Genomic DNA, 24,876 nt, shown 5'->3' on the forward strand with positions numbered 1-24,876 from the left:
GGAAACCATTTTTACATAAAAAAGCTAATTATCATTGATATCGAGTCTTATGAATTTGACAATGACAGTTGTTTCAAGGTACAAGGTTCAACTAAACGTCACGAGCCTACCTTTGGAGCCTACAGCAGTCTACAGCTGTTTTTATCGTTTTATTGTTGAATGTAAATGTAAATTTGCTCTTGGCGCTCTTGTTATCTATTAACAATTTAACAGTCAGTATTAATTCGTTGATTATTGTGCTATTTTAATTACCAAACTTGTGCCGTAAATTTTGTGTATCTACAACTATTGTTATCATTGGAATTATTTTGATAACAATTATGTTGACAAGTTAATTGATTTGCTAGTAAGAAAATTAAGATTTACGATATCGTACTTAATTAGCTTCTTTTCGATTTAATAGAAGGCACAGGTAAGTGAAGTGTTTTCAACTAAAGCTAAATTCACGATTCAGATTTTAAATAGGTTTATTATATTTTATATAACAGTTAATACATTCTCATTTCAAAAACAATGTTATAGTTATCAATTACAATTAATTAACGAACATTAATTTATGTATCAGAAATATTGAATAGAAATATTTATTTCGCTTTATTTTCAATACTTCATATATCTATTTATTACTCAATTATAAATAAAAAAAAAAATATTAGGTATCTTAGTATAAGACAAAGATTTGAATTATAATTACTGTTATCCTTTGTTCTTTAGAGATGAGTGAGCGTCCACAGCCTCTGAAAGCCGTTAATCGGTTTTTTGAAGGCAAAGAACCATGGCAGATAGTTACTATGACGGCTTCATCAGTGCTTGCAATAGTATGGGCACACAGTCTCTACAATGCAAAAGACAGTAAGTTAGTCTTCCTTTATTTATTAAGAAGGAAAAGCCTTTAATTCTTCGGTGCTAAATAAGGCCGATCAATTTCTGTTGAAGACTCAAAGCTTAGGTTAATACATATATGCATACTAATAGATGCACATCTTCTTTATGTTTCACATGAATTAAACACATGAAAGTTAGTGCTTGCTCAGATTTTAATTTGCAATTCATGTGTGTTAAGACAAATTCTGAAATTACACTGTGTGCCTTATAAGAAAATATATTTATAAAGATAACTTCCAAGTATATTACTCATGTGATAGCAATATTTGGTCTCCCTATGATATATATTGTGAGCTAGTTGATGTCCACAGCTTTTATCGCATTTAATGATGGGTGAGGTCATAAACAAATGTTATTGGAAGTGTTTATTCAATAATTTGTTAAAAAAAAATATGTTAAAAAAAAAATTTAGTCCCAATTATTTCTTAATACATCCTTGAATATTAAGATAATAACATTAACTTTTTCTTAAACTTTTTTTTTCCACATTTCGTCCATAGACAAGATGACTTCTAATACAGAAGTTTTATATATGTATATACATATGTGTGGACTATTTGATGCCCATTTTCTTTAAACAGCATTAATTTCTTAGGTGAACTCATTTATATGGTTTATCTAAATGATCGATTTATTTACCAAAATATGTATTACATTGGGCATAGATTTTCTTTTATTTTGTTTATCGGCGTGTATCTAGTGATTTGAATAAATAATTTATAAAAAAAAATATATTTTTTTTTCTATTTTTTTTTGATATATCATGGTGCAATTCTAATACATTTGTCATATGAGCATGACTTGCAACTTTATTGTCGTTATTTGAGCTCGTAATTTTATTCTATTAGTCATATCGTTTGTGGAGCGGTCTATTGTTACATGATGTCTCTCATGGTAGAGGTTGTCCATGTTAGTCATATTCTTTTTTAATATGGGTTTTTCTGAGAATTTTTAATCGGTCACTTTACATAATTTTAATCCATCACAGTTTGGAGTGTAGTATCTACCGAAAATAAGCGGCATGTAACTCAGTAATTATTCGTTTCCTATAACCAGTTACGTATACGTAGATCATTAAAAGCAAGGATTTTATTATTACATATAATCCGTATGGATACAACTTCACGTTTTTTTATCATCTATATAATACTTTATTGAGTTGCCTTATGTAATCAATTACATATCCACCAACATACCGAGTTATAGGTATAACTAAACGTGTATTCCATGTTTTTTTAAGCTTTGTTTAATGAAAATGTAATCACAGGATAACATTTAAATATATAATAAGAGATAACAGATTTGTTGTGTAGTCAAAAAAGATAATCGCGAGCGTTTGCTGATAAATAGTATTACAAAAAGAAAACTAGAGCTGTTCTAGGACGGAGAAGATAGTACACGTGGTTTTTATTCAATGCTATCTGCATCTATAACTCGTGATCGGATGGAATTCTGCCATATGTTCCACCAGGCTAAGACATTGTGTTGATTAAAAGTTTTCCTTAAGGGAGAGGCTATTTTACTTTATTTGGAAAACTCGTACTTTTCCTGTTTATGACGTGCGTTTCAAACTTGTACTAGTTCTTAACGTATTCGATTATATTTTAATTGACGTTCTAATCGTCAAATCCATGACCTCCTTAGTTGATAAAATAAACAAAGATTAATGTTAAATTAAATTACTTAATTTATTTTTAATTTAATGTCAAATATAAATGCCCTATAAAAATAACCGTTGACCTATAATTCCTTTTCTAAATTTAAATATATTATATTATAATATATTAACTTTTGCAAGAACTCTAATTATATAAGCGTGTGAGTTAATGTATTATTGTTATAACATAATGTTGAGAGATATGTCGTAAGAATTAATTTCGCTATCATTAACGTTTGATTACATTTTGATTAGTTATCTATACTAATATTATAAACTCTTTCTGTCTGTTTCACTGCCACTATCACGGCCAGACCTCGAAATTGAATTTCATGTAATTGTTTTTGAAGCTGGAAACCCAATACAAAACATAGGCTACTTTTGTTTTGTAGCACCGGACGAGCTACCCCTTAAGCAAAGCCATTAAAAAAAAGTAAAATATACCTATATGTATTTCTTCGTCACACGAAAAAAGACGTGGTGATAAAAAAAATCTACGTTAACTTTGCAATTTTTGTTTTTTTTTTTTCTTTTTTTTTTTTTATTACAATTAACCTATATTAAAGTGACGGCACTCAAATATGAATCCTTATCTCCTCATAGGGATTTAGACTCATTATAATAAAATTGTATTTAATCTGATGACTAAAAATTACTAGTATAGACATTGTGTAAATTCTTTCACGAACAACATAATTACGTGAACATAAATAAAACCGGTGCCATATATGCGTTAAATGTTGCAGTAGCGTTGTTCTACTACGATACGTTTGCTTTTGTTATATTATGAGCGTGTTTGTAATCGAAACAATTGAAACGTATTTAGTTTAATGAAGTAATAAATGCAGTTTACGTCTCTTGCTGTCATCGTGTTTTGTTGTTTGTTCGTATTAAGTAATTATTGCTGATTTGTTTTTGGAAGGTAGATTAGTAAACAGTTTAGCTAATGGCAAGTTTTCTTCTCTCATAGTCACTGATGCTATGTGTTGTTCTTTCTATCCACCCAAGCTAGCAGCGCCAAAGTTCTATCACCTGGAATCCTTTCTATAATTTCGTGAGAATATTCAGTATAACCATTGGCTTATTCAACAGTAGTTAAATTACTAAAATAAGGAATAAAAGCGCGTACAATGCTTTTGGGTATCAGAAATTTTAAACTCAACCTATTATTATAAATGCGAAGGTAACTATGTCTGTATGTTTATTATCCTTTCGCGGTTAAACCATTGACTTGGTTTTATATTAATTTTTGGTATGAAAAAAATCTTGCTACCGAGTCCTAAATCCTTAATATCTACAATATACGACCGCTCCCTCTAACACACGAACGAATACGCAGGCAAAAACTAGTATTTTTTATTTTATAAATTTTTTTTTTAATGTTATAGATTGGCGGACGAGCATATGGGCCACCTGATGGTAAGTGGTCACCATCACCCATAGACAATGACGCTGTAAGAAATATTAACTATTCCTTACATCGTCAATGTGCCACCAACCTTGGGAACTAAGATGTTACGTCCCTTGTGCCTATAGTTACACTGGCTCACTCACCCTTCAAATCGGAACACAACAATACTGATTACTGTTATTTGGCGGTAGAATAACTGATGAGTGGGTGGTGCCTACCCGGACGGGCTTGCACAAAGCCCTACCACCAAGTAAACATAATATTAAAACAAACTGTACACATATATATAAAAATAAATAATACTGTCGATCTTCATATTTTAACGTATACGATTATATACAGTGGATTAAACACATTTTTTTTCATGACCTAGGTGTCACCGTGAGACTACGAAGAGAGTTCTTCAGATGGCTTCGTCAAGTGCCGATAGTCCGTCGAAAGATAGAAGAGAGAATGACTGAAATCAAGAAAGGTTTCAAGACAGACGTAGCGAAAAGACTAGCCGGTATGACCATACACCGGGAACTGCCAGAACGTGGTCTCACCGCTGCAGAGGTCGCTGAAGAAGTCAAAAAACATCTGACACTAGGTATGCTATATGTTGCCTATTCCAATCAAGGTCATAGAATATAACAAACCTTAGGTCTATGTAATACATGTGATTAGCAAGCTCATCTATATTATACAGAACTATAATTTCTTAACCGACTTCAAAAAGGAGGAGGTTATCCATTCGTCTGTATAACACAACATAATTTTTCAATGAGTTTTTTTGTTTGAAAGCTAGCTTTAGCTGGTCCCATTTTAATCTGGCTCCGGCTCCAAATATAGCAATAATTGTAACTACATTATATAATCGTAAATCGACTTTTAAGTATTCTAATATTTTTCATTTAATTTTACTTAGCAGGGCTCTAAGAAATATTTTGAATACGCAATTATTTTTATTACTTTTTAGTGCATATTAATTTGTTTGAAGTCGGTTATTCGTTTGGTTTAAATTTTTATTTATTATTTTATATGTTTAATCTATTTGTTTAACAGCATATCCAATAAGATTTTTTGTTCTGATAACTACTTCACCGACATTCCAGATGCTTTTTTTTACGTTTCAATGAATGAATAAAAAAAATATTCAAGATTTATTTGATGGTAGGGCTCAATGTAAAAATAATAGTTGATTTTCGTCTTTAGTATAGTGATTGGAGTAGATTATACTCAATAAAAACTCTTGCTATAACTAACTCATAGATAAAATTTGTTGGTGTAGAAGCTTGAAGTTTCACAATGTTTTAGTTTGTAATTAGTATCTTGGTTTTAGTAGATATCATGATTTAAATTGATAATTACACTATAATTTACCTAATTATAATAGATTTAGATTATTTTATTTGACAATAGAGTCATCGATTCCATGTATTTTAAAGAAAATAATTTGATTTGTATAAACTTGAGTGAGCCAGTGTTACTACAGGCACAAGGGACATAATATCTTAGATCCCAAGGCTGGTGGCACATTGACAATGTAAGGAATAGATAATATTTCTTACAGCGTCATTGTCTATGGGTGATGGTGACCACTTTCCATCAGGTGGCCCATATACTCGTCCACCAACCTATATCATAAAAAAAAAACTTAAGAATGTATTAGTGGTGTATCAATTTTAACTTTTGAACCACCTTCCAAGATCAGAACAACAGAATATTAAAAAATTCTTAAATAGATAATAACAATGTTAATCACTCTATTACCGGATATTTAGACTAAGTCTATTACGGGTAATGTATACGATTTTACAATAGGATCCTAGAAAACGTTCGTGATACATATTGTGTTCATAAATAAAATAGATCTGAAGAGACGTTAGTGTCCAAAAAGGTTTTATATATAGACTTTAAATTTCCAGTTGGAACACTTTCGAATATTCAAAATTGTAAATGATTATTAAATTTTCGTGCCAGTTTTTCGGGAGTTTTCATTTCTGAACCGATACTAAAAACAATCGGTTCGGTAATGAAAATTACAAAATTTTACAGCCAACGTAACGTAAAATACTTTTTATATTTTTGGTCAATGTATTCATTTAACAAAACACTATTTTCCGTATCTCGTATTTCTTTATATCTTCCTTTAAAATAAAATGTTGTTAAGAGACGATTGAAAAGTGATTATTACATGTTTTTTATGTCTTAGGTTCATATGATTGGAAAAGTGGTAACGTATCTGGCGCCGTGTACCACGTGAACGAGGACATAAGCGAGGTGGCGTGTTCGGCGTACTCCCTGACTGCGTACACGAATCCGCTTCACGCTGACGTGTTCCCGGGCATCAACAAGATGGAGGCTGAAATTGTACGGATGACCATCAACCTCTTCCACGGCGACGACGATTGCTGCGGGACGGTGTGTATTTTGACACAGTTATATTTTAGGGCGGACTACCTCTATGGTCGAGTGGTGTGTACACCGGTTTTCATGGGTACTCTGAGGTCCCGGGCTCGATTCCCGGCCGAGTCGATGTAGAGTAATGTATGTGATGTTGTCTCATATTTATATTTATTTATTTATAGTTGTTAATTACGGGATATTTACCATATTTGAGCTTAGATGGCCCAGTAGTTAGAACGCATGCATCTTAACCGATGATTTAAGGTTCAAACCCAGGCAAGCACCACTATATATATGTGCTTATTTTGTAATTCTCCTTCCTCTTGAATGGATGAGAAGGCTTTATTCCAGCAGTCGGAAATTCACAGGCTCTTACTTTACTTTTTTAAAGAATTTGTGATACTTTGCTTCCCATGTACAGAGTAGGTATATATAGTTTGAGAAAACTATGTGATTCTATTATCGGTAACGCCTAATTAAGCGAGATCGATTAGATATTCATCTATTAAAATGCAGTGTTTAAATTATACTCGTTCAAGTTTCAAGTAATTTATTGCAGTGTTATGTCTGTGTGCAGTCACATACACTGAAGCCGATCTTAAAAATATATTAATCAGATCATGTAAATGATTTTTTTCCTTAAAATATAAGCCGACCTAAAATATACGAGAAAAAAATGCCCGGCCCTTGCTATAAATCGTCGGAGTTACATTTTGTCCTAAAATATCGAATTTGTACTTATTGCGTTTTGTGTCTGATCGAATTATTGGCGCGGGAGTAAACTTTTCGCGTTAAATCATTTGATGCGCGACAGCTAAGGTGAATATTCGTTATCGCAGCATATGTTGCCCAAGCATTAGATTAATATAGCACGTAATAGGCACTAGGCAACACCATTTTTTTTATTATAGGATTATAGGAGGTAATAAAAATGTGCTTGTTTTACTATGAGATAAAAAAAAACGACTACAATATGTTACTATTGTAAGATGAAGGATGATTTGTATCGTCATATCATCATATCACAATTAGGTTATGGGGCGAAATGAAGAAAAAATATTTTTTTCGAATTTTTACATACCATGATTTGTTTTTCTTAATTGCGTCTCTTTATTTAATCTTAAAATTGGAATAATTTTATTGAACTGTATAAAATATATAATAATATGAATGATTATAGATTCTTACCGCTTTGTACATGAATGCCTTGTCGCGTTATTAAAACGTTAAAAAAAGTGTGCGCGATAAGAGAAGATTCTATTTTCACACACACACACACACACACACACACACACACACACACACACACACACACACACACACACATTTGTGCTTATTAACCGAGAGGGCCTAGGAGTTACAGCACGTGAATCCAGCCTTAAAAAAATATGCTCGTTTATGATTGAAATGAAGATCTGTCTTAGCACAGTACTAGGAAATTAGGCTATCAAATTCACATTTTAGAATTAATTTTTCTTGAACGACGACCTCCGTGGTCGAGTGATGTGTACACCGGTTTTCATAGGTACGCCACTCCGAGGTCCTGGGTCGAGTCGATGTAGATTATCATTAGTTTTCTATGTTGTCTTGGGTCTGGGTCATGTGATGTTGTCTCATATTTATTTATTTAATTTTAGGTGACGACAGGCGGAACGGAGTCGATTATGATGGCTTGTAAGGCCCTCCGTGATTTGGCCTACAGCAACGGCATAAGCAATCCTCAAATGGTGTTGCCGGTAACCGCGCACACGGCTTTCGATAAGGCGGCGCAGTACTTGGGAATATCTGTGGTGACCGTTCCTGTGTCGAGCGACACTTACACCGTCGACGTGGACGCCGTACGAAGAGCGATTGGAAGGAGAACCTGCATGGTGAGTCAGCTTTTGTAGTAGTTCATAAAAATATGGTATCATTGTTTGATTTATTTCTCAAAGTTCTATATTACTTGGTGGTAGGGCTTTGTGCAAGCCCGTCTGGGTAGGTACCACCCACTCATCAGTTATTCTACCGCCAAATAACAGTACTAAGTATTGTTGTGTTCCGGTTTCAAGGGTGAGTGAGCCAGTGTAACTACAGGCACGAGGGACATAACATCTTAATTCCCAAGGTTGGTGGCACATTGACGACATAAGGAATAGTTAATATTTCTTACAGCTTCATTGTCTATGGGTGATGGTGACCACTTATCATCCGGTGGCCCATTTGCTCGTCCTCCAACCGATACGATAAAAAAAAGTATTAGAACAAAATCGCGATATCAATCGGTCAATATCTTCAAATTAGCTAAGAGAAGATATTATGTCCAGACGTGCAATATGTCGAGTATTTAAAGTATTACACGAAACAATTCTACAAAGCGGATTTTTAGCGGTCAAAGACGACAAATTTCCTTTCCATCTACGGTCCTACCCACATTTCCGTAATGGACCGAGCATAGCATGGCCGAATCTTGGGTGAATCACTTGGTACTTGCGATAGTGCCCCTCTCCCTACGAATATCGTTGCCCTGTTCCTGATCTCTGGGGCTAAGGTAGGTTTTCGATTGATCTCAATCAAAAAGGCGTATTATTCGATACAAGATTTTGTAGATGATAAAAAAGCGTGGAATTAATACCAGTTGACTTCCAGGCAGGATATGTTAATTTAAAAAAATTGTTTTAACTAACATGACTGTACTTTTTTTTAAATGTTGAAAAAGGGTAACTACTGAGTTTCTTGCCGGTTCTTCTCGGTAGAATCTACTTTCCGAACCGGTGGTGGCTTCACTTAATTGTTATTGACGACCTCCATGGTCGAGTGGTGTGTACACCGGTTTTCATAGGTACGCCACTCTGAGGTCCCGGGTTCGATTCTCGGCTGAGTCGATGTTCATTACCATTAGTTTTCTATGTTGTCTTGGGTCTGGGTGTTTGTACCGTCGTTACATCTGATTGTCCATAACACAAGTGCTTCAATTTACATTGGGATCAGAGTAATGTATGTGATGTTGTCTCATATTTATATATATTATATATGACGATTCAAAAGTGCTTGAAAAAGCTTACTTGAATGAAGTATATTTTGATTTTGGATACGCACGGCTCCTCAGATAGTGGGCTCGGCTCCGAACTTCCCGTACGGCACGATGGACGACATCGGCGCGCTATCAGCGCTGGCGCAGGAATACGGCGTGCCTTTGCACGTGGACGCTTGCCTGGGCGGGTTCGCGGGCGCTTTCATGTCGCGCGCGGGCTTCGCGCTGCCGCCCTTCGACTTCCGCCTGCCCGGCGTCGCCAGCATATCCGCCGACACGCACAAGGTATGCCTACTCTAGCGCGGTGTAAATAGAATGCCGTTTTTCAAATTAACATGGTTATTTTTATTGTTAAAGTTATTGATTTCGTGATATTTACCATTTTACCAAAATTTACCATTTTTTTACCAAAAATTACCATTTTTACCAAAATTTACCATTTTACCAAAATTTACCATTTTACCAAAATTTACCATTTTTTTACCAAAATTTACCATTTTTACCAAAATTTACCATTTTACCAAAATTCGCGAATTGATACGGTGAGTTTCGTCTGCAAAACACGGGATCGAGTGTCGAGTGTACATAAAATAAATTCGACTAGTGACAATGGTAGGGGTGAAAGTGACAATAGTAGTGGTGACCGGTGTTTACGTGGCAAACGTACAAGAAAGGAGGTAGGATACGGACACCTCTAACATTATCAGCATCTACCCGCACACTTCAGTCTCGTGAACAAGACATTCGTAGACAATGTCGAAATATCGAGCTCCACCGAATAAAAATAAAAAACATGGCAAATATCCCGAAATTAATAACCTTAATAATGAAATGCCGTTAATTGACATCTGATCGATTTCCAAATTCCAACTTTTGATCGCATATTGATAAGAAAAAAATATCCGTCATCATATATTTGCCATTTTTTGATTGATTTGATAGTTTTGGGAATAATTGTATGGTCTTATTATCTATAAGTTACATAGGTTTACATTCTGTTTGCTCATAGCTCATAATTGAGTTTAGATAGATAATGGCATTATAGATATATCAAGACGAGAAGCCAATGCTTGGCGTCTTCTCTTGAAATTCATCTGAAATTGTTAAGTGCGAGACAATTTATTTGTTGTTAAATGAAATTTGATGATGATTAAATATTTACAAATTAATAGAAGTATTCGTCTTCCGATTTGACGTTATCGATTTCTTTGTCAAATTTAATTTAGTAATTGTAAATATTAATGTAATATATCTTTATTTCTAATAGGCCGAGCTCTTATCAGACACCTGTAACGAAACCCGTTGAGCTAATCATATAAAATTTCTAGCCATACTTTAATTCCTTCCTGACATTTTTGAAAATAATCAATTCATGACTACCATACATCATCATAAACAGATACAATGAGCTCACCATTCACTTGTTCTTATAACATATTAAATTGTCGCAGTGATTTTCCATTATTGGTTTCTTTCTCTATGCTAATCTCATCCATTACTCAGTCCATTATTTTAATTTGCTTATAGTGTCGTATAAGGATGTAAACTCTTCGACAGTAATTAGAATGGATGTCTCGCGAAATTTCGTGTTTGTTCAAAAGATTTTTCGGACTTTCTTACCTTTTTTCCTCTCTTTAAATTATTATTTTTTTAATTGTAACAATTAAGTAAACTCCAATTAAGAAACCTCTTTAATTTTCTTTTCAAAGAGTAAGATTCTATTAATGGAATACAGTCTTCTGGATCTACGTTAAAAATGGGTGTTCCACAAGGGCAGATTTTGGGTACTTTTCTATTTCTAGTATATATAAATTATCTTCCTTTTTATGATAAAGGTATTTGTGATATAGTGTTGTATGCTGACGATACTTCACTGATTTTTAAGGCTGACTTTATGTCAGCGGTGCATTTTCTAAGATACACGAATGGTTTAAAGTAACTTTTTTTGTACGTTTTCTTTCGCTGCGAAGCAGAATTTTGTGCAATTGTGAATTGTCTAAAATTTTCGCGATTATTACACATTGAAATAAAACTAGTTATAACGGATTTGAATCGCGTATATTAACGTGGTCTACCCGTGACCACGAACGCTGTAAAGTGCTCGAAACGTCGGGATGTCAAAAATAATTAATATACGCGATTCGAATCCGTTATAACTAGTTTTATTTCAATTGTGAATTTCACGTTGTATTGGTTTGTCGTCCACAGTACGGCTACGCTCCCAAAGGCACGTCGGTTGTAGTGTACCGTCGCGCGAACCTACGGCATCACCAGTACACCGTCACTACTGACTGGCCAGGTGGAGTCTACGGCTCGCCCACAGTCAACGGTAATTATAACGCTGTGCTGATAAATCACTGTTAGATATCCCAATGTTGCCATTGTCTTCTGGACGAAGGCTTTTGATAGGGAATTGAACATTGTCAGGACCAAGACTGTATGTATAGGCTAGAGACTCCAGCTAGAGATGGCGTTTCGGTTTACATTATATCAATGATAATGTTATATATATTCACAGTTATATTGACCACTTTGATTGGTAATTTGGGTGATATTCGTTATGATGAACTTTTTAAAAATTCGAAATACAAATGTTGGTAAAAAGTACCATCTGAGTCTATGGACGGTTCTTCTCGCTAGAATCGATATTGCGTTTATTAGAATTCTGACATTATGACTTTAAAATGTCCTCCTTTATCACCAAACGTGAATTAAATACACAATTTCCAAAAATATTTCATCAGGGATACCCGATAATTATGAACTCTAAATTTTTTTATGGCTTTAAATTATAGAGGCAATTAAAAAACTTCGAAATGACAACATATATGAGACAACATCACATACATTACTCTGATCCCAATGTAAGTAGCTAAAGCACTTGTGCTATGGAAAATCAGAAGTAACGACGGTACAAACACCCAGACCCAAGACAACATAGAAAACTAATGGTAATCTACATCGACTCGGCCGGGAATCGAACCCGGGACCTCGGAGTGGCGTACCCATGAAAACCGGTGTACATACCACTCGACCACGGAGGTCGTCGAGGAGGTATAATTCTAAGTCAATTGTATTTCGTGCTATTGCCTTCGTAACGGGGGCCCCTCGTGTGTCCAGGCAGCCGCGCGGGGGGCCTGATCGCGGCGTGCTGGGCCACCATGATGTTCGTGGGCGTGGAACGCTACGTGCAGATGACAAAGGAGATCGTCACCGTCGCCAGGTTCATCGAAGCTGAGTGAGTTTTAACTCTCAAGAATTGAGCTGAGATGGCCCAGTGGTTAGAAAGCGTGCATCTTAACCGATGATTGCGGGTTCAAACCCAGGCAAGCACCACTATATATGTGTGCTTAATTGTGTTTATAATTCATCTCGTGCTCGGCGGTGAAGGAAAACATCGTGAGGAAACCTGCATGTGTCAAATTTTATCGAAATTCTGTCACATGTGCATTCTACCAACCCGAATTGGAACAGCGTGGTGGAATATGTTCCAATCACTCTCCTTAATGGAAGAGGAGGCCTTATCTCAGCAGTGGGAAATTTACAGGCTGTTACTTTACTTTTTACTTTTAAGAATAGTAATAATTATTTGGGTAGTTCGTGGTGGGATTCTGTGTAAGCCAGCCTGGGTAGGTATCATTCATGAGATATTCTACCGCCAAATAACAGTACTCAGTATTGTTATGTTCCGGTTTGAAGGGTGACTGAGCCAGTGTAACTACAGGCACAAGGGACATAGCATCTTAGTTCTCAAGGTTGGTGGCACATTGACGATGTAAGGTAATATATCTTACAGCGTCATTGTCTGTGGGTGATGGTGACCACTTTCCATCAGGTGGCCCATATGCTCGTCCGCCAACCTATACCATACAAAAAAGCTTTCTTTGAAATTATTGTCAATTGATTACCGTAATATCTTTAGTGTTAGCGAGTTCACGTGTGCTATGATTATTGTTATTTTCCGACATGGCCCAGTGGTTAGAACGCGTGCATCTTAACCGATGATTGCGGGTACAAACCCAGGCAAGCACCACCGACTATTCATGAGCTTAATTTGTGCTTATAATTCATTTCATGCTCGGCGATGAAGGAAAATATCGTGAGGAAACCTGCATGTGTCTGTCATAGAAATTCTGTTCCATGTGTGTTCCACTAACCCGCAATGGAACAGCGTGGTGGAATATGTTCCAAACCTTCTCCTCAAACCTCTTTGAGGAGAAGGTTTGGAGGCCGTAGCTCAGCTGTGGGATAAATATCCCACTGCTGAGCTTAAGCTGTGGGATAAATATCCCACAGCTTCAAATGAAGGCTGTTGTTGTTTGTTGTTATGACTATTGTCTCGCCATCACACTGATTTGATTGTGTAGAACGTATGACCATTTTTCATACACAATCATAGACCATAAAGGGTTATTTAAGATAATGAAACAAGCTATCTACAATTAATAATGTTAATTTTACAATTTATAGGTTACGAAAGATCGAAGGTATATTTATATTCGGCAAGCCGGCCACGACTGTGATCGCGTTCGGCTCAAAGAAGTTCGACGTTTTCAAGTTGGCGGACAAGTTGCACAAGAAGGGTTGGAGCTTGAATGCCCTGCAGTTCCCTTCAGGGTAAGCCTTAATTTGAACCCCTTTTTTTTAAAAAAAGGGGGCCCTTCCCCCACGTGATGGAAAGTGGGAGGGTGTGTGGGACTACCCGGTTTCCTAGATCCACCGGGTGTACCCACTATATCAAATCAAATCAAATCAAAATAAACTTTATTCGAGTAGGCTTTTACAAGCACTTTTGAATCGTCATTTTACAATTAAGTGAAGCTACCACCGGTTCGGAAAATAGATTCTACCGAGATGAACCGGCAAGAAACTCAGTAGTTACTCTTTTGAGAGCAGACGCCACTGAATCGCTTACGTATGCTACCGTGACGCCCTAACGGTCGGCCTATACGGGCCTCCAAAACCTAGGGTGATTTCCCGGGGTTTAACTGATACCCCCCTAATATCTGCGGGGCTTAAGGGGGGGGGGGTAAACCTAGAATAACCCTCTTTTCCTATCGGTCGGGTTGTTTTGGAAGGTTTTTCTACGTATGATATGTTGTTGTCCAGTATCCGGCCTCCAAAACCTAGGGTGGTTTCCCGGGGTTTAACTGATACCCCTCTAGTCTCTGCGGCGTTTAATGTGGGGGGGGGCTAGAATAACCCTCTTTTCCTATCGGTCGGGTTGTTTTGGAAGGGTTTGTTACGTATAGTACGACACAACTTAGATGTTGCATCGGCAAAATTCGTAAAACCGATCACATCCGAATTGAGTACGCTATCCCAAATTATCAATATTTATTTTCTCACACGAATATGATCTTTGCACAAACGTAATAACTTGTAATATCATATGACCTAATATATTCGTCAATTTGACGCGTCGGTTTATATGCACTTGTTTTCTCTGACGTGTGAATCTATAGCGACGAATAGCGTCGAATGGCGCGATAGGGAGCTATTTCTATTGGTTGTGTAAATCGGCAGTAATCGGTTTTATTTTCATTCCATTGCATTTTCCGATGCTACATCTAATTTGTGTCATACTATATGCTGTATGTCATTGTCCAGTATCCACATCGCCGTGACGCATGCGCACACGCAGGCGGGCGTGGCGGAGCGCTTCGTACAGGACGTGCGCGGCGCCACCGGCGCCTGCCTGCAGGAGGGCGGAGCGCCCGTGGAGGGGAAGGTAACCTAACCTAACCTGCATCTATTATAGTCGTTTATTTATTTATTAATTTTAAATAATTTTAAAGCAATCGTCCATTTGATTATAATTATGTATTAATATTTTCATTGGAAGGTTGAGTGAGTCATATAAAGCATAGAAGTCGACATCTAAGTTCTCTTGATTGACTGAACATTTGTATGTAAATTGTCTAGGAGAATGTAATTCAGATAAAAAGCAAGAATCAATTTCAACTGTGAAATTTATGTTACGATTTTAAACAATCTTCAATTTTGTGAAACGTAATGTTCAGCTATTTTTCAGACGAATTTGAACTTTCTGTCCCAGTATATAAAGTCGAAAGTTGATTGGCACTGTTTTCTTTTTCAGATGGCGATATACGGCGTCGCTCAAGGCATTCCCGACCGAAGTCTCGTGTCAGACATCACCAAGTACTTCATCGACTCGATGTATTATCTACCGAAGCCTGAAGACAGCGTGGAAGAGAATTAAACGATTAAAATATAATGACTGTTATTTTTCAAAGGGTTGAAACCGGTTTAAACCGGTTTTTCTAATATAATGTAAAAGATATATCTATAATTACATTCGTAATGTCTTCGGTACTCAAAGAGTTTTTAAACAGTAGAATATATTAAAGGACTTAGTGGGGAAATGGCAATATTATAAATGAATAAAAGGTATTCAATTTAATTTCGAAACAATACGTACAAGGTTATTTCTCTTAAGAAAAACCCAGTTGTCGAAAAGAGATAGATATATATTTCTCATTGCGTCGTTTCAAATTAAGTAATTTGTACCAATGGCGATATGATTAATGTCCTTTTAGGGCGTGTTATTCAGCAAACAGTTAAGTTTGAACAATTCAGAGCAATATACTGATAGAGACAGAGATATCCCTGGAGTTACAATGCGTGTTCTTGACTAAACAAATGGCATTGAATTTTCGTGTCCTCAATTTATGTTTATATATCTCGTGCACGGCGGTAAAGGAAAGCGTTGTTAGGAAACATGCATGTGTCTAATTTCAATGGACCATACAACGACAGCCTGTAAATTACCACTGCTGGGCTAAAGGCCTCCTCTCCCTTTGGAGAAGGTTTGGAACCTATTCCACCACGCTGTTCCAATGCGGGTTGGTGGAATACACATGTGGCAGAATTTCTATGAAATTTGTCACATGCAGGTTTCCTCACGATGTTTTCCTTCAACGCTGAGCACGAGATGAATTATAAAGACAAATTAAGCACATGAATCAGCGGTGCTTGCCTGGGTTTGAACCCATAATCATCGGTTTAGATGCACGCGTTCTAACCACTGGGCCATCTCGACTCTAAATGGACCATATTAACCAAAAATTCGTGTTCCATTGAAGAAGCGTGGTGGAATAAGTTGCAACCTCCTTCGAGGATGGGAGGCCTTAACCCAACAGTGGATTATTAATGGGCTGTTACATAACTTTTTAATGGTAGAAAAGAAATTTAGCCTAATTTTGTCCCATTATCGGGCTAATGCCTCCCTATTAAAAAGAAAGGTTCAAACAAACGCGTCATTGTGATTGAATGAAAATGCATTAAGTCTAATTTCATAAGACACAAGAAAAAGTTACTCAACGACTTAACTTGCCCATATTGATGTATGCGATGTTTGATAACAGTTGTACTAAAATAAATAAATAAATTTGTATATTTTATTGTACACGTTCGAACAAAATTATCACCTAATACATCCAGTAGTTTTGCAAGATCGAATACTACTAAATTTAGAAGTATGTTCATTGTAGTCGTGATTGTGATGGTTAGTCAATTTTTAAACTTTAGTCTTATATTGTGGATGACACGAGCTCAACCTGACGTTCTACCAACATTAAAATTGCAATATAATTAAATCGGCAGAAGGATTAAAGTTAAACAAACCATAAATGAATATTCAATGATATTTCTGCTTTATTGTATATTGTTATATATATTAACAGTTATGTTTCTTTATTTACAAGCTGAATGTGCGGCTAACCAACTAAGTTTAAGGAACATAACCTCTTTACCTTTACATAACTGTCCCCCTATTTGAAACCATTAAGAAGTGATTAAAAAGAAGTCCTCACCGTGTACTCAAACTATCTTTCATAACGAATTGCATCTAAACCGATTCAGCGTAAAGAGGAAACAAAGTTACTTTCGCATTTATAATTATTTTTAATTCCAAATTGAGATAACAATAAATTATTATTTGTTAATAGCACAGATAATTAAGATTTCGACCAATGACGTCATTGTAATTCAAGATCAGCGTTGTTGAAATATTAGACTATAAATCTTTCTGCCATTCGACTATAAATAGGGCTTCGGAGTTTCATCGTCAATTGAGTGACTATGTGTAATGGTAGTTAGCTAAGCGATTGAATTGCTTTACTTATAATTACGGTCGTTAGGGATGGTTAATTAACTATTTAAATAACTAATGTGATGTTGATTTAGTTTTTTAATAATTATCAAACATTCCGATTACGAGTTACAACCATGTGGTTTCAAGAATATTTACTTATGTATAGCAAAATATATTTTAAATTTAATGTTGCCATATAATGTATTTTTTTTAATGACGGTAAATAAAAGTCAAAGGGGAAATTATTTTTGTACATTCGAATTGTGTGGGATAATCTATTACATTGAAAAACTACATTTTATACTTATATGCATTTATTTGTAAAATAACAATAAAATATTTTTGAAAAAACATATTGAGTACAACAGTTACCACGAATGGCCGCCATATTTTTATTTATTGTCGTTGGAATAGTTTTACACTTTTTTTAAAATATCTGTAGTGTTTTGTACTTTAATAAAACCGACATTTTGTAAGTTTTCTATAGTAATTGTATATTTGAAATCACAATTTTATAAAGCATTTTGCTTAGTGCTTGTAATGTATGTTTATATGTGTAATATTTTAAATAAAGATGTTTCATGAAATTTCGTGTGTGTTCTTTTTAAAGTCGCTTATAATTTTTAATCATCACTCAAAAATCAAAATCAAAATAAACTTCATTCAAGTAGGCTTTTACAAGCACTTTTGGATTCACATTTAATAATTAAGTGAAGCTACCTTCGGTTCTGAAAGTAGATTCTACCGAGATCAGCATGAAACTCAGTAGTTACTCTTTTTAAAAATTTAAAAATACAGTTATGTTAAAAGTGATAATAAAATCAAATACATACTCTTACTCAAGTATCAGGCTTCTTGTTTTGAGTACGGTAGTAGACAGAAATGCATGCAAAGTGCATGAAAACTTTGCAAATAAATAAAGTATTCAATTAAAAATATACCAAAATATTTTAACGTATTTAAAAATCTATCTAAATTTTTAAATCCTTCGTGCTTCATACATAGTTTAGACACAAAAAAAAAACAATCAATCGCAATACCGATAACTATTGTAAGTTTTCACACGAGTGTAGGCTTGGCTTTACTTCTGTTCTTAATGTCGAAATGTCATATATAATATAAACAAGTCTAAAAAAATACTGTCAAAATTCAAGGGTAACAAAATGCAAATCTTTTTAATATTAATGTTTTTAGACATACTCGTTGCGGACGGACCAATTAATTACTGTGGAGCTAAAATGTGTGGGCACACTGATTCTCATACATTTTGTCGTTATCCTGTACGTATTGGAAAACTATAAACTTATTGCTAGATTATGAGTTTATTTATTTTATTAATATTCTGATAATAAATATGATGGCCCAATTTTTGGAAGGCATGAATTTTAATGATTGAGCTCAAACCTGAGCAAGCATCACTGAATTTTAATGTTCGTAATTTATTGTTATTATTTGATATATTATCTTATGCTCGGCGGAGGAAAATTATCGCGTGGAAATTCTTATGTTGCGGATGAGAATCTGCTACATATCAACCTCGTCGAGTAAGTTTTAGTCCACTTTCTTATAAAGGAGAGGTTTTAGCCCAGGAGTGGATCATTTACTAGATGTTACTTTAAAGTTTAAATAGTTTTTTCGGTCGTTTTTATTTAAAAGCAGTGTAGTTATAGACGACGGAGAATCAACGTATTTTGTCCAATGATGAAGACACTTTGGTTCAGTGGGTAACTTAAAGTGAATTGGAGAAATGGCTTGTCAAGACCAATCAACGTTTGTCCAAACATTGGCTGCAAATGTTATCGTATTATGCGTTTAGTTATAGAATATAACTACAGTTGTCTCCTTCATTCCAATGTCAAATTATTGGCGACAAAAAGAGATAAAGCTATATCCAACTATTCAGCCTCGATACAAATTTTATTAAAGTTCAGTATTTAAAAGAGGTCTATAAAATGTCCAAATTTATTCAGCCTGGTCCAAGTCCTTCATGTATGGGCTACATCGAATCAGAGCTGTCGCCGAACGAAAAAGCTCGTGTTCTAGCGCGTTTGAATCGTAGACGCAGCGATACAGCGCGCGGCATTCGCGGCTTGCCCACGGCTGGGGATATGTTAAAATTGGTAAGTTAAGATTCGAACGATCATTATGAAAATTACGTTTCTTATTCCTTATTCAAATATAAATAAGAAGAAATTTGAATGTATAAATCTTCTTCATTACATAGTATAAAAAAGTCGCTTACCGCTGTCTGTCCTTATATGTATGCTATGAACTTTAAAATTATACAACTGATTTTTTGCTTTTTTTTTATAGATAGACTGATTCGAGAGGATTTTTTTTGTATACATATATTTTGTAATACATAGACAATTTAGTAAAGGGTCGCTAGTTTAATTATAAATAATAAATAAGTTTATTATCTCATATCTGATACCAATAAGTATAATATTTGTACACAGAAATTTCTGGAGTGCCTGGTTAGTGAAAGAAAAATTTTAAAACATATTATTATGCATTTAGTGCCCCCATACATAAACCCTTAGAATTGCTTATCCTCCGTGAGTAACCTATTATATTCAGAACTGAATTGGAGGCAGAGATCTAATTATTCTTTGTATGAAATTCACGAAAACTAATTCAAAAAATTATTTATCACAGCGATGGGTGGAAGAACTGGCGCGGGAAGCCCAGCGCTGGGCTGATCAATGTCAACCCCCAGACACCCCGGAGCTATACGACGCTTGTCGTGATTTATGTATGTGACTGGTATACTTCAATTTTAACTCTTTAGTATAATACAGGTTTAAGTTCTCGATACCCACCATTCGCACCATATTCTCTTAATCAGTATAATAAATTTCAAGTCAAGAAAACATCTTAAATCTGTATGATTCGAATGTAATTTAGTTACATGAGCAGTGGCGTAGCAAGGTGAGGAAGGGCCCCGGTGCATAGAAAAAGATAGGGCCCTCACCCCCTCTTTCCCATCCCTCTTTAACTAATAATTACCCTTTAAACTTATAGATACCAAATAAGAAATCTTGTGTGCGGGGTCGTGTTTTTCTAGCTTCAGAAGATTAAGGTTTAATTTAGAGGGCCCCCTAAACTCCGGGGCCCTGGTGCACTGCACCACTGTACATGAGTGACGTAGTACTTTGAAATAATATCCAAAACTTAAGTCTAAAAATAAAAAGAGTACTCTTGTTACTACTAACTACTAACTGCTATGTTATATAAATCGTGCTATATATTTGTCATACTTTAATTATAATAAATTCAGATTCGATATCGGTGGGACAGTGCATAGCGTCAGTCGTGGGCGAAGCGCCAGGCCTTCGTCCAGAGACAATGGTCGATTTGTGGTACACGCAAAGCATGAGCTATAAAGGAAATGCTACTTCATATATACCGTAAGTTTAGTCATTTGTAGAAAAAGTTCATCAGTTTTCCAAGTTGCCTTGGATCTGAGTGTTTGTGGTACCGTCGTTAAAACATCGTTCCCATCGTATAACTACCACCGCATTGGAATGTAGAATTTTCTGAGAACAACCGGCAAGAAAGTCTTTAGTTTTCCTTTCAACCAATATATTTAAAAAAAAGGCAAAAACATATAAAATTATTGGATTTGGGTATAAGAAATTTCTTAAAGAAGACCTTCAACAAATAAAACTTTAGTAGGGAATCGCGGTAGGGTAACTGTTATAGCTCAAAGATAATAATTTAAACACATGACAACTCTTTACTAGAAAACAAACAAATTAGTATTAGCAATATATATATACAAACACTTATATGGATTTTTATCGTCTATATAGTGAATCTTTAAAATATTGTAGACATAGTGGTAGTTTGTTATCCACATACATATGTTGAGTAGCTTGCTTTAAATATTTTTGTAATAAAATTCACCCCATTTCTAATCTTTCAGTTCCCACAGGAGTCACTACGATGACTTTGCGCAAATGGTTTGGTCACGAACTTATATGGTGGGATGCGGAAGGAGCAAATTTATGGTAAAATAATAAATCTACTAGTTTTTTAAAAATAATATACATATTGTAAATTTACTTCTGCAGATGATTCGATAACTTCATGTGAAAACATCTCATTTCTCATTCTCATTTTAGGCTTTTTTTTTATACGATACATTATACTCGCTTTTTAACGCTTATAATTGTTTTGTATGTTTTATATCGATATATATAGTTGGACACTAGTAGCAGTTGAAGTATCAAATGATCAGATTATACTATAGCGATTTTATTCAAATAATAATTCATAAAAATATTATATACCATTAAAAATATTATCTTTTTGGTAGATAGAAGTATACTTTTTGGTAGGTTTGGTAGATAGAAGTCTAGTAGGTATCCGTTCCACTCTTAACATAATGAAACAGTGCTTGCATTATATTGTAAAACAAAACTATTCAAATTATACATATATGGTAGGGTGAGTCATGAAACCACGATTTTAATCACGAAATTTATTCAATATTATTTAGAAAATATAGAGTCACATACAAAAGCTTGTATATCTAGGAAAGAAGGTAGAATAACAAGAGTTAATCTGACTATAGTAATCGTTAGATACCATGGCGCGGTCGTCAGCGCACCGTAGAGCGGCTCGTGTGCAACTTCGCGCCGCGCGGGCCCGCCGCCGGGCGCGCGCTGTGGTCGCCCGCCGCGCCCGCGTCCGCCTGCCCTCCTCGCTCCCGACCCGATATTGACTTACCCGGCCTGTGCACTTTTCGTAAGTACTTAAGTGACTTTACTGAACTGCTTGAAACGGAAAAAAATGTGATCTGTGAAATATGCACGGTATTTGTCTCGAAAATGGTGGTTCTTACATCTTCTATACATTTAATAAAGTTGGAGTGTCTGTTTGTAATGTTAAAATAGCCCTTTTTTATATTTTTTTTGATATAATAGGGAGTAACTTAGGCTACAATATTATTTTTTTTGTTAAATTCAAACGCGTACGGGCACAGCTAGTTTGCAGTGTTATTATGTGTAATATTTATTTTTAAGGAAAATTACAATAGTTTTTCTTTAGCTAATTAAAGTAGTCTGAAAATTTGTCCTTAAAATTATCGTTAGTATGTAGATGTAACTATAGGGGCGGACTTTATTTTTTATTTCAAAAATATGGCAGAAAAAGCGGATGTGCAATAACGAAATAAATAAATAATGATGAATAACGAATAAAATCAGAGACCGCGTTTAAATTACAGAGTATGATTTGGATGAAACATACGATGAAGATAATATTATGACAGTTGAAGAACATTTGCTTTTGAATACAGTTATGTTGATCGAAAAAAATTTAGAATTAGATAACATCGGAACTTTGGATGAAATTTATTTAACGAAACTAGCCGTGGCTACTATTGAAGATTCAGCTTTAACACAAACACCTTATAATACAATACAAAAACGCGATATAGTGGATACGGAGGAAATAATAAGCAGTAATGCGGAATCTAACATAAAAATAGATACTAAGCCTATTGGTGAAAGTAACGAAAACAATAAATCAACTCATAGTATGAATAAAAAAGTACTCAAACAAAAGGGGAATTTTGTCGGCCGCCCAAAGGCCTACAACATGGACGATTTGAATGATCAGCACAAAAACGAAGCGAATAGTAAGTCATAGTGAAACTGAAATTTTTAATTACATATTGATGTAGATATAAAATGTATTGTCAAATGTTGCAGATGATAAAGAAACGACAATCGATGCGAAATATGTTGATGATGATTACGAATTGACATTCATCCAAGAGGATACGACGCGCCTGACTCATTCAATCACCACAGAAGTGTCAGCCGTGCCAATAAATTGTCATTATCTATGAAAATCATTATATTTAAGCTACGCGTTCCTCTAAAGTAAAATCAACTGCATTTTCAGACACTTATTCGAAAGCTATGGAAATAGATAAAGCTAACACAACAATAATAAATATTGAAACATCTACAATTATGACAACAAAAATGTTGGACATATACATCGATGATATAATCGCCAATCTAAATATTTCAAGCTTTATTAACGAAACAGCAATAGACGAAAATATCTTAGAAGATTATCTTTCAGATCGTAAGTAAATATAAAAGAAAAAGATTTGCAATTACGATATGAAAGTGTTTCAGAGAATTCAGAAAATCCCTATGGCCTTATCGTCACTTACTTCTGTGATATATAAGAATACAGAAATGAATCGTATAAGAGAAAACCATAAACGATATAAATCACAGCAGAATATGCTCACACAAATTGTTTCCAGAAGTAAATATTCCTTAGCATTCAGACATTTGATAATTTACCTTTTTATTTGCATGTATAGCTGAAACGGTGCGACAAATACAAGCAAGCCTCAATCGTATGGAGCAGAAGTTAGCAGTTCCAGTTACGGCTTCAGGGAAGGTGATTTTTGCATTGTTATATAAATGTTAAAAAAGGCTTTAAGTCCCCTGGTGCTGCAGATGTCCAAGGGCGATGGTAGTCACTTTCCATCAGGTGAGCCTCCTGCTCGTTTGCCACCTATAACATAAAAAAAAGTATCTTTATAATGGGGACAAAACATAATAAAAAGCAGACTTAAATATAAATACGTGATTTTAGCACAGGTTGAGAATCAAATGATCGCATCTAGAAATTTTTAGGGTACTTTCGAGGTTCGGTGCATTACTCCAGGTCGTGCCAATTACAAAAACGTTGCGTTATTCTCTTGTGAAATTCTCAGAAGAGACTCGGAGAATCGTGTGTCTCAGAAAGAACGAAGAGTAATTGGGTCGATCTCTTTCCGGTCGGATTAAATATTCTTTTCCTAATCTTAATGAGAGTGTGCTTGTGTTTAGATACAAGATTGTGCAGTATGATAGTATGTCCGTGGTAGTTGCGCATTCTTTATTAGGCCGCCTGATAACTAGGAAGACATCTAAGTTATTCTGAGGTCATTATAAAATTATTCTGTGCCAGAATTTACATTCAAAATATTAAAAAACTTAATATCTCTTTTAAGGCTCGACGGGAATTAAGGAATTTGGAACAGGACAAACAAAACCTAAAGAGGAATCAAGAAATACTTTCAGCTGAAGCAGAAAGGAATAAATCATTAGAAAGAGGACCAATGTTAAATATGGTGCTGAAATATATGCCATATTTAAAACATTACGAGAAAAACATTTTAGGCGATTCGAGCTCTAGTGGCAGAGAGTCTAGTCAGTTTCTTGCTTTATCAAGTATACTAATTGGCAGTTTGATATCTTATTGATGTTCAATTCTGAAGTTCTTGTTGAATCTTGGTTGTTTTTAAATGCATTATAATGTAAATACATTTGCTTTAATATGTGGTTTTATTTATTTAAAATAAAGTTGTGGCACAAGTATTTAGTTCC

The 24,876-nt window shown here is 35.0% G+C and overlaps 2 protein-coding genes across 2 annotated transcripts; both read left to right on the top strand.

The window, feature by feature from the left end:
* Positions 1–121: 121 nt before the first annotated feature.
* LOC124532261 (sphingosine-1-phosphate lyase) lies at positions 122–17,140 on the top strand. Its single transcript, XM_047107054.1, has 11 exons — positions 122–412; positions 715–852; positions 4,327–4,542; positions 6,148–6,356; positions 7,979–8,212; positions 9,430–9,639; positions 11,563–11,683; positions 12,475–12,592; positions 13,825–13,971; positions 14,965–15,085; positions 15,455–17,140. Exons 2-11 carry the CDS (start codon positions 717–719, stop codon positions 15,575–15,577), a joined length of 1,635 nt encoding a protein of 544 aa, XP_046963010.1. The 5' UTR covers positions 122–412; positions 715–716; the 3' UTR covers positions 15,578–17,140.
* Positions 17,141–18,633: 1,493 nt separating this feature from the next.
* LOC124532428 lies at positions 18,634–24,752 on the top strand. Its single transcript, XM_047107331.1, has 11 exons — positions 18,634–18,750; positions 19,441–19,590; positions 20,129–20,225; positions 20,751–20,880; positions 21,399–21,483; positions 22,060–22,222; positions 22,704–23,117; positions 23,191–23,316; positions 23,387–23,575; positions 23,823–23,902; positions 24,501–24,752. The coding sequence occupies exons 1-11, from the start codon at positions 18,634–18,636 to the stop codon at positions 24,750–24,752; spliced, it is 1,803 nt and encodes a 600-aa protein (XP_046963287.1).
* Positions 24,753–24,876: the final 124 nt, after the last annotated feature.

This window comes from Vanessa cardui, chromosome 9, assembly GCF_905220365.1.
Source record: "Vanessa cardui chromosome 9, ilVanCard2.1, whole genome shotgun sequence".
In the NCBI taxonomy this organism is placed as follows: Eukaryota; Metazoa; Arthropoda; class Insecta; order Lepidoptera; family Nymphalidae; genus Vanessa; species Vanessa cardui.